We start from the raw sequence: 11,907 nt of genomic DNA on the forward strand, positions 1-11,907 counted from the left end.
ATTAAGTACTTATTAATGCCTTATTCTGCATGGCCTTATTATACAATATAACCCTCTAACCATAACCAAATAACTCTAAGTCTTTGTTACTTAGACTATGTTCCCCATACTAAAGTGTTACCCATTTCATTTATTGAACCATGTGTTGCTTTGTTCTTCCTGTTAGACGTGTCAGGATGTTTAGAATCTGCTGACTGGGCGATGGCACTTGGCACGGCTGCCAGGATGCCGGTCCGATCAGGTCTCTTTCAGGTAGTTTTGTTCGCGTTAATCCGGCTGGAACGTGCCGGCTCACCAGTGTCAGTCAGGCTCAAACCGAGGGTATTAAACGGTGGTTGCCTCAGACCCATGCAGAGGACCCTGCAGGGACCGAGAGAGGAGCCATGGCCTCGTTGAAGAAGTCCTTTGAGGGCCTCAAAGGCAGCAGCCACTCAGCGGTAAAAGGGGTCACAGACACAGCAGGTATTTGTACGGTATATTCAAACACTGAACTTTGACTTCCCTAATGGCGATTGATTTTGTTTAGTGCAGGCAGCTCAAGAAGCTGTGCAGCAGGTGGCAGACTCCTCCAAAGAAACAGCCAATGCAGGTACCCAACACACCAAAAACTGCACAATGTCATGAGATCAAATTCTCAGATTTTGCCTAATGTGCAGTTGATAATCTCTAGATGTAATCAATTAACTGTATGTTTATTGCTGTTGAGCAATATGTTAGAAACATTTAATGCATTGATTTTATAAGTTAAATGGGTGTTTTTAGAATCATCAGGCGAGCTACTTTTCAAGTCGTGGGGATCTACCTCATTCATATATACAAACCCCGTTTCCATATGAGTTGGGAAATTGTGTTAGATGTAAATATAAACGGAATACAATGATTTGCAAATCATTTTCAACCCATATTCAGTTGAATATGCTACAAAGACAACATATTTGATGTTCAAACTGATAAACATTTTTTATTTTTTTTTGCAAATAATCATTACCGGTAACTTTAGAATTTGATGCCAGCAACACGTGACAAAGAAGTTGGGAAAGGTGGCAATAAATACTGATAAAGTTGAGGAATGCTCATCAAACACTTATTTGGAACATCCCACAGGTGAACAGGTGGGTGCCATGATTGGGTATAAAAGTAGATTCCATGAAATGCTCAGTCATTCACAAACAAGGATGGGGCGAGGGTCACCACTTTGTCAACAAATGCCTGAGCAAATTGTTGAACAGTTTAAGAAAAACCTTTCTCAACCAGCTATTGCAAGGAATTTAGGGATTTCACCATCTATGGTCCGTAATATCATCAAAGGGTTCAGAGAATCTGGAGAAATCGCTGCACGTAAGCAGCTAAGCCCGTGACCTTCGATCCCTCAGGCTGTACTGCATCAACAAGCGACATCAGTGTGTAAAGGATATCACCACATGGGCTCAGGAACACTTCAGAAACCCACTGTCAGTAACTACAGTTGGTCGCTACATCTGTAAGTGCAAGTTAAAACTCTCCTATGCAAGGCAAAAACCGTTTATCAACAACACCCAGAAACGCTGTCGGCTTCGCTGGGCCTGAGCTCATCTAAGATTGACAGATACAAAGTGGAAAAGTGTTCTGTGGTCTGACGAGTCCACATTTCAAATAGTTTTTGGAAACTGTGGACGTCGTGTCCTCCGGACCAAAGAGGAAAAGAACCATCCGGATTGTTATTGGCGCAAAGTGTAAAAGGCAGCATGTGTGATGGTATGGGGGTGTATTAGTGCTCAAGACATGGGTAACTTACACATCTGTGAAGGCGCCATTAATGCTGAAAGGTACATACAGGTTTTGGAGCAACATATGTTGCCATCCAAGAAACGTTACCGTGGACGCCCCTGCTTATTTTTTTTAATTAAATCAACATAGAAAAAACACACGATAAAACATCCCTCCCCCATTCACACTCATCCACACCCATTCACACAAAAGTGGTTGTTTATTTCTGCTACTAATGTTCTGGTTCCCACAACATGGACAACACTTCTGCAAGGGACACAGTCCCTGAAGCACACATGATTTATGTTCTGCTGGTCCACTAACATTTTCATTAATTACTATTTTTTTAATGTAATTATTTTTATATTGTTTTACTTTCTTTTTTATCCAAGAAAATATTGATTTATCTTATCTTTAAAAAAAAAAAAAAAAGACCTTATCTTCACCAGACCAGGTTGTAAATGAAATTAGATTTGTTTAAAGGGTTTTTAAAACCAGGTCCAGTCCAGATAATGTCCAAGTCGGGCTCAGCAACACACCTTCATTCATGTACACTGAAAAAATAAATAAATAAATAAAAATTTGGGAACACAACAGATTGTATATAATATATAAACAAAATTACATTTTCAAAAAAAAAAAGATTTATGTACATTCCAGATTATGTCCAGGTCACTCAAATTAGGGAACACAACAACAGATAGCATATAATCTATAAACATAATTACACTTTCAACATAAACCTTTGAGGACTTCCCATCTTTTTTTATGTTTTTTGGCATCATTATCGTTTTCAACCATGCAACTTTCTAAAGTTAAAAAAGACTGAATAAATGTTTTAAAGAAAGTAATACTAAGTGAATATCTGTTTTTGGCCTTGAAAATAAACCTTTTACCGCGTACTATAATTAAATTGATTAAATCATGATTGTCAATTAACTCTCCCAAAATAACAGAAACCACATCAAGCTTCATGAACAAACCAATCCTTAAACACATTTTTTCAACTTCCACCCAAAACGAAGACACAATATGACAATACCAAAACAAAAGCAGGGTGGATACAGACTCCTGACAACAAAATCGGCAATCATCTGACTCTGTCATATTCCATAATGTTACCATTTTCCCCGTGGGTAAGAAGTTATAAATAATTTTAATTTGAAAATAACGATTTTGCACATCGATAGTAGTTTTATAGATTGAATGGGAAAGAATTCCACCTGAGAAGCTTAAAAAATGTGTCTCCTCAGTCCCAAATGTTTACTGAGTGTTGTTAAAAGGAAAGGCCATGTAACACAGTGGTGAACATGCCCTTTCCCAACTACTTTGGCACGTGTTGCAGCCATGAAATTCTAAGTTACCGTATTTTTCGGACTATAAGTCACAGTTTTTTTCATAGTTTGGCCGGGCTCCAGTGCGACTTATATATGTTTTTTTCCTTTTTTATTATGCATTTTGGGCAGGTGCGACTTATACTCCGGTGCGACTTATACTCTGAAAAATACGGTAATTATTATTTGCAAAAAAAAAATGATGTTTATGAGTTTGAACATCAAATATCTTGTCTTTGTAGTGCATTCAACTGAATATGGGTTGAAAAGGATTTGCAAATCATTGTATTCCGTTTATATTTACATCTAACATAATTTCCCAACTCATATGGAAACGTGGGTTTGTAGATTAATTAAATGAGAAAAATAATTACAACTTAAAACAAGTCAGAAGTTATGTTTATTAACCCAATTTGTAAAATTCAAACAAGACTTCTCAGTCTGTTATCCCCTCTTTGGCCTTTTTTTTTTTTTTTTGCCTAATTTCAGCTATGCTTATAAGGCAACAGGGCCACCCCTGGGCAGAATCTTATTTTGAGACACATTATAATAATGTTGAGGATTTGTATACTTTTTTTAATCAAACTCAAATTTCATTCGATGCACGTTTACTACTAAAATGAATTCATGAGAAATAAATTGTTCGATAATTACCGTATTTTCCCGACAATGAACCACCACCGGTTTATAAGCTGCCCCCACTTAATTTTAAAAGAAATAAAATGTTTGTTATTGCATTAGCCCCTATGTGTCAAGGTCCCCCCAGGATGATATTTGATTAGTATTAGAACCGGCCCGCAGGCCACAGCCGCCTGCTGCTGTTTTGCACGCACCAATACTCCATCAGTGTTGGCGCTAGGAATTTTCAAAACGGGGTCCCACAGTAAATTTTTGGGGTCCCACTTTTTTCCTAACCATTTTGAAAACAAATGATAAATGTATGCATTATCCTGTTATATCACATTCTATATTGTGTTTTGGAAAAAGGTTGTCATAAACATTAAAAAAAAAAAAAATACAAAAGAAAACACATTTTTATGCATGTGTAAATGTATTCAGTTATAAAATTCACTTTCTTCTTTCCTTCCTGCCGGTATTTTTTTCTATATTTTTATTGTAATATTTTCAGAATGTGTTTGTTCTATTTTTGGCCAAAGTAAGACAAAGAAAACAATCTGAAGTTGTCTTTTTTTTTTTAGTTTTAATGCCATGATTTTAATAGTCCGGCCCGCGTGTGCACAGATTTTCCTCCACGCGGCCCCTGAGCTAAAATGAGTTTGACACCCCTGCATTAGCCGCACCGGACTTTAGGCAGCAGATATATACCGATACGTTGTGAAATGAGATATTTACATATAAATATTTAGTAAATATTTTCTTACATACTTTAATTGTTTCCAAACTGTGTCTGTAACACGACAGTAAAACGGATGATCAAAAAAAAAAACATTAAAGTTATTTATGTCTTTATTCATCCTTTAGGACAGGGGTGTCAAACTCAAATACAGAGTGGGCCAAAATTTAAAACTGAACAAAGCTGCGGGCCAAGATTGAACAAATGCACCTTTTAATAGGGACCCAAACAAGTTTTGCATTGAATATTGAACAAGCAAGGCTTATATAACTTTATAGTGACATGCAAAATCCAGTTTCAAATAATAATAACAAAAAAATATCAATGGCATATCAAATACAATTTAAATAAAAATTGAATGCCTCTTTTCTATTTGCAGCCTTCTGAGGTAAATATCAACATTAACTTTTTCCACAGGCTAATAAATTTGAAAATAAAATCACAATGAATAAACCAACCAATCAGGACTTTAAACTGCTCAGTTTGCAACACACTGATCTAATCTGATGTGCCCAAGCCAGATACCTGCCATCTTTTCTTGGATGCTAGTTCATTAATGTCGGGGCTCAGGCTTTGAGCTGAGGCAACCTTCATTATCGAACGAAGGTGTTCTTTCGGCACACTATTATATCTCGTAGTGTGCCCGGACCACAGTCTTGGGGGCGTGCCTTAAAGGCACTGCCGTTAACGTCGACTACGGGCTGTCGTCACGTCCGCTTTTCATCCATTCTAACAACGTGCCGGCCCGATCACAAAATATGTGTGGCGTCTGTATGCACAAACATGTGAATGCAAACGCATACTTAATCAACAGCGATACAGGTTACACTGAGGGTGCCCGTATAAACAACTTTTACACTGTTAGAAATATACGCCACACTGTGTGAACCCACACCAAACAAGAATGACAAACACATTTTGGGAGAACATCCGCACCGTAACACAACATAAACACAACAGAACAAATACCCAGAACCCTTTGCAGCACTAACTCTTACGGGACGCTACAATATACACTCCCCGCTAACACCAACCCCCCAACCCCCAAACCCCCCCCCCCCCCCCCCACACACACACACACACACACACACACACACCTTGTAGCGTCCCGGAAGATTTAGTGCTGCAAAGGCTTCTGGGTATTTGTTCTGCTGTGTTTATGTTGTGTTACGGTGCAGAAGCCGCACATATCATGTGACTGGGCCAGCACTCCTTGGACTGGATGAAAAGCAGATGTGACTATTATTGGGAGGGGCAGTGAAATTGGGAGTCTCCCAGGAGGGTTGGCAAGTATGACAAGTAGTGGTGAATGAGGCGTTACCGCGGCACCGCCGCTGTATATAATCGGCGGGCCAGCTCCAGTGTTAATTTGATATCGCCTCAAGGGCCAAGTGAAATTACACGGCGGGCCAAATTTGGCCTGCGGGCCAGAGTTTGACACCCATGCTTTAGGTGATTAATGAAATGTTCTAATTTTTATTGAGGTTGAAGATGTTTATCAGGATTCTTCTTCCTTGTACTTTGTAAACACTTTGAGTTTGAATTGTTTCTCAAAGTGGATAATTTTAGTACATTGTTTGATTCCATAATAACCGTTAACGAATTAAAAAAAACATAAATTATCCGCACATTTGTATAAGGCCACTGGGTTCAAAGCATGGGGGAAAAAAAGTAGTGGCTAATACGGTATATGTTACATAATTCATATAACTACATAATTCCTGACCCATCCTTGTAGTAACAAGGCCAGCACTCACACTACATGCCACATAGGACAATTGAAATGTGACATTACATTCCTATCAGTGACGGAGCAGGAAGGGGCTAGAAAGGTATTTGCGGTAAAATGTCATATATGAAATGCTCTTTCATTCAGTAATTGGGATTTTACACAAGCTTGTTCCCCACGGATCGCATGGCCCTGATCTCCATATAGGGAGAGGTGGCCCCGTAAGGCAAACTGAACATTCTGTTTTAGTTTCCACAGTGAGAAATTAAATAGTCTTCTAGAGTGAACAGAAAACTGAACATTAACTCTTTCGGGATTAGAGGTGAACATTAGCCATTCTCGAAAGGACGGCTCTGTGTCAGACTTCAAAAAGACCCGATTACATGGCTGGATCATTTCAAATGATTAAAAATAAGTTTCCTCAAATTAATGGTTTGAATAATTCAGAAATAAATAAAAAATTACATTTTTAGATTTTGAATAAGACTGTAACTTATTTGCCACTTGTGTTACTTACACCCACATGTACTCATGTAATATTAGGCTGTATGCTTCATTCAAGTTCAACAATAAGAATAGAATCAGTCATTAAATACCTCAAATGAAAGCAGGTCGCTCGTAAATGAGGCAAACATGGACGATTTTAATGAGGACCAGCATGAATGAGGACCGGGGTCATATCAAATTTGTTAATTCTATTCACTGTTTTCTGTTTTTCATAGAAGAACCTTATTATGTTTTGTACTACTCACAAAATCCATGCATCCATCTCCTATCGCTTATCCCTTTCGGGGTCGCGGGCTAATTATTTGAAACTGTCTAAGTAAGCTGTACCTGATAGTTGAAGTCCTATTTGAGGCATGTTCGTCTTGAATTATATGAATATATTTTAGTGCTGATAAAGTCTATGCAGTCTAAGTCCTAAATAAATAAATACATGAATAATGCGTCAATGGGGGCTCTCTATTCCGCCCACAAAACCCTCTAAATAACCATCCAAAACCTGCCAACAATACTCTATATACAAACCCCGTTTCCATATGAGTTGGGAAATTGTGTTAGATGTAAATATAAACGGAATACAATGATTTGCAAATCATTTCCAACCCATATTCAATTGAATATGCTACAAAGACAACATATTTGATGTTCAAACTGATAAACTTTTTTTTTTTTTGCAAATAATCATTAACTTTAGAATTTGATGCCAGCAACACGTGACAACGAAGTTGGGAAAGGTGGCAATAAATACTGATAAAGTTGAGGAATGCTCATCAAACACTTATTTGGAACATCCCACAGGTGAACAGGCAAATTGGGAACAGGTGGGTGCCATGATTGGGTATAAAAGTAGATTCCATGAAATGCTCAGTCGTTCACAAACAAGGATGGGGCGAGGGTCACCACTTTGTCAACAAATGCGTGAGCAAATTGTTGAACAGTTTAAGAAAAACCTTTCTCAACCAGCTATTGCAAGGAATTTAGGGATTTCACCATCTACGGTCCGTAATGTCATCAAAGGGTTCAGAGAATCTGAAGAAATCACTGCACGTAAGCAGCTAAGCCCGTGACCTTCGATCCCTCAGGCTGTACTGCATCCACAAGCGACATCAGTGTGTAAAGGATATCACCACATGGGCTCAGGAACACTTCAGAAACCCACTGTCAGTAACTACAGTTGGTCGCTACATCTGTAAGTGCAAGTTAAAACTCTCCTATGCAAGACGAAAACCGTTTATCAAAAACACCCAGAAACGCGGTCAGCTTCGCTGGGCCTGAGCTCATCTAAGATGGACTGATACAAAGTGGAAAAGTGTTCTGTGGTGTGACAAGTCCACATTTCAAATAGTTTTTGGAAACTGTGGACGTCGTGTCCTCCGGACCAAAGAGGAAAAGAACCATCCGGATTGTTATAGGCGCAAAGTGTAAAAGCCAGCATCTGTGATGGTATGGGGGTGTATTAGTGCCCAAGACATGGGTAACTTACACATCTGTGAAAGCACCATTAATGCTGAAAGGTACATACAGGATTTGGAGCAACATATGTTGCCATTCAAGCAACGTTACCATGGACGCCCCTGCTTATTTCAGCAAGACAATGCCAATCCACGTGTTACATCAACGTGGCTTCATAGTAAAAGAGTGCGGGTACTAGACTGGCCTGCCTGTAGTCCAGACCTGTCTCCCATTGAAAATGTGTGGCGCATTATGAAGCCTAAAATACCACAACGGAGACCCCCGGACTGTTGAACAACTTAAGCTGTACATCAAGCAAGAATGGGAAAGAATTCTACCTGAGAAGCTTAAAAAATGTGTCTCCCCAGTTCCCAAACGTTTACTGAGTGTTGTTGAAAGGAAAGGCCATGTAACACAGTGGTGAACATGCCCTTTTCCAACTACTTTGGCACGTGTTGCAGCCATGAAATTCTAAGTTAATTATTATTTGCAAAAAAAAAAATAAAGTTTATGAGTTTGAACATCAAATATCTTGTCTTTGTAGTGCATTCAATTGAATATGGGTTGAAAAGGATTTGCAAATCATTGTATTCCGTTTATATTTACATCTAACACAATTCCCCAACTCATATGGAAACGGGGTTTGTACATTGAAGCAAATTTTGCCATAAGAAACAACGTAACTATGAAAAATAGGTTCCAGCATCAGCAAAAGTCTATATTTTAGTAAAAGTTTGTACACTTTGAACACACAAACATAATAAGGGGGTGATGGATCAACGATACCCTATTCAGGAAAGCCACAAGAAAAGTCCTCTTTTTGTAGCTGCCCTGCCGACAAGCACACACGTTTTCACAAGCCCTGTGGTGCACTCACAGTTTGAAATCACAAAACTCCTTAACTTTAACAGCCAAGTTGCTAGAATGATTGAAAATGGAAGGTACGATCCACTTCCCGCCACAGAATGGGAGGCAATGTCGACAACGCTGTGGGTACCTCTTGGGTGTTTCAAACCACACATCGCTTGTCCATTGCTTTCTTTGGACTCATATTGAGTTGGCAAAACTAGAACAAAGGCTAAAAAACACAACACAATTTCCCAACTCATACGGAAACGGGGTTTGTACATTTGTCAGTGATCACGTAGCTGTGCCGCCTTTCAGGTAAAATAAGATTAGATTAGATTAGATTAGATTAGATTTATTGGTCCCCTTGGGGAAATTCATTGTCACTGCCATACATTTAAACACTAGACATTACACATCACACAAAAAAAATAAATAAAAAAAAATAAAAAAATAAAAATAAATAAATAAATTAAAAAAAAATAACAAAAAGACATCATACATGACTAACACACATTTACAGGATGTAACACATTATTTTTGACAGTCCTAATTTATTAATATGAATACTAATTGTCTCCTTTTGCTGGCCGTGGTGCAGTTGCTCAAGAGGCGGGCAAACAGAGTCAAGCAGCCATCGGCAAAGCTGCCGACAAGGCCACAGACGCCATCAAGGAGTTTGGACAGAACCTAGAGACTAAATGAACCCTTCATTCTTCATCCTAAACCTGGATCATCATCACCATCATCACCATCATCACCATCATGCTCGGCAGGTTTGAATAAACATGCTGGAAAGGGATCTGCAGAAACACCATTATATTATTCCAAAAAGAAGCATTTTCACCCCCTTTTCACTTGATTCTAGATGTTTTCTAACCATTATGAATATGTGACTATTTTGTGAAATAAAATTCAAATGAAGCTTCTTCCTTCTTCGTGTTTGTACAAAATGTCGAGCCCTCACTAACGAGCCATTACATAAGCAGCGCTTGCTGACAAGACGGCCTTTTGGAAGGCTGGCGGGGAGCGTGTTCATTTAACCATACACCTTGGCCATGGGCAACACACCTCCTTCCATCACACTACGCCGTCGCTAGGCAACAGGACTCTGTGGGGGTTAGCGATTGGTGGAGGCCTTTTGAATAAGCGGTGTGAATACTTGGCCCAGCACACAGTGTGTGTCCCCCCCCCCCCCCCCCCCCCCCCCCCCATGCTGCAACCTACTATTGCTGTCCGTTGGAACACTGAAACCCCTCAAAGTAAGCATACATAAACATGGAGTCAAAGTGAGCACATTTGGAGGCTTTTAGGCATGAGGAAAGCAAATCTCGGAGGGAATATGAAAGGCGGCGTTGTGTGCGAGTGTTTCTGTGTGGGTGGCTTCCTCCAGTCTCCTCCAGGCTCTGTGCTACTTTTCTCTGCAACATAACACATTTTCCAATATTTTTTTTTTTTTTTTACCAGACTTCATTCTGTAATGAGGATCATTTATTTGTCGTATTTCACTATAATTCTTTGGACAAGTCGGTTCAATGTTAATGAGATAGTTCCGTCTTCTGCATTCCTCAACATGCCCTTGTGTTGGTTTTATTATCGCATCCTTCAATATTTCAACTATTGCACAATGTTTCCCCGCCCCGTAAAGACAGCTGTCTTTGTGTTACTATGACAAGCTGATTATTACAATCTAATCACGATCAGATGAGAGCCGAACACAGATTTCTGCCCTGACTGCCACTCACTGCCAGAGCCCGAGCGTGGTTTCCAGGGAAACTGGAAATGTGAAGCTTTTCAACAGCTACAGCAGCCGCGGCTTAAAGAGCGACGGACGCCTCAGACAGATTCTTCTAGAGACAGCCCAGCACAACAGTCAAGAGCGGGGGAGAGAGAACGCCACACATGCCAGAGTCCATCAACACCAAGTTTCGACCATGTTTGACCTGAATCTGAGAACGGGTCTCGCAGAGGCTTCATCGGTTTGATTTCAGCGCTCAGGTACGTCACTTGACTCTTCATCTCCTCCTGTTTTTTTTTTAATCCTATTATGGCCGTTATGATTTCATTTTTTTTCTTCTTCTGCATGCTCTTAATGTGCATATCACCGTACTGCCAACATGAGGTGTATAATTCATCAAAACAGTGTAATGTACAGCAAAACCTTCAAAGTCGAGCACAATTCATTCAGTTCCAATTTTAAGACATTAGTATTTCCATTTAGGGGTGGGGGGGGGGGGGGGGCAAATCATTTTCAAACCATATTCAGTTGAATATGCTACAAAGACAACATCTTTGATGTTCAAACTGATAAACATTTGGGTTTTTTTTGCAAATAATCATTCACTTTAGAATTTGATGCCAGCAACACGTGACAAAGAAGTTGGGAAAGGTGGCAATAAATACTGATAAAGTTGAGGAATGCTCGTCAAACACTTATTTGGAACATCCCACAGGTGAACGGGCAAATTGGGAACAGGTGGGTGCCATGATTGGGTATAAAAGTAGATTCCATGAAATGCTCAGTCATTCACAAACAAGGATGGGGCGAGCGTCACCACTTTGTCAACAAATCCGTGAGCAAATTGTTGAACAGTTTAAGAAAAACCTTTCTCAACCAGCTATTGCAAGGAATTTAGGGATTTCACCATCTATGGTCTGTAATATCATCAAAGGGTTCAGAGAATCTGGAGAAATCACTGCACGTAAGCAGCTAAGCCCGTGACCTTCGATCCCTCAGGCTGTACTGCATCAATAAGCGACATCAGTGTGTAAAGGATATCACCGCATGGGCTCAGGAACACTTCAGAAACCCACTGTCAGTAACTACAGTTGGTCGCTACATGTGTAAGTGCAAGTTAAAACTCTCCTATGCAAGGCGAAAACCGTTTATCAACAACACCCAGAAACGCCGTCGGCTTCGCTGGGCCTGAGCTCATCTAAGA

The 11,907-nt window shown here is 39.7% G+C and overlaps 1 protein-coding gene across 1 annotated transcript; it reads left to right on the top strand.

Moving 5' to 3' along the window:
• The first annotated feature begins 296 nt into the window (after positions 1–296).
• adirf (adipogenesis regulatory factor) lies at positions 297–9,893 on the top strand. Its single transcript, XM_072912268.1, has 3 exons — positions 297–462; positions 527–589; positions 9,567–9,893. Exons 1-3 carry the CDS (start codon positions 384–386, stop codon positions 9,668–9,670), a joined length of 246 nt encoding a protein of 81 aa, XP_072768369.1. The 5' UTR covers positions 297–383; the 3' UTR covers positions 9,671–9,893.
• The last annotated feature ends 2,014 nt before the right edge of the window (positions 9,894–11,907 follow it).

This window comes from Nerophis lumbriciformis, linkage group LG35 (genome assembly GCF_033978685.3).
Source record: "Nerophis lumbriciformis linkage group LG35, RoL_Nlum_v2.1, whole genome shotgun sequence".
Lineage (NCBI taxonomy): Eukaryota > Metazoa > Chordata > Actinopteri > Syngnathiformes > Syngnathidae > Nerophis > Nerophis lumbriciformis.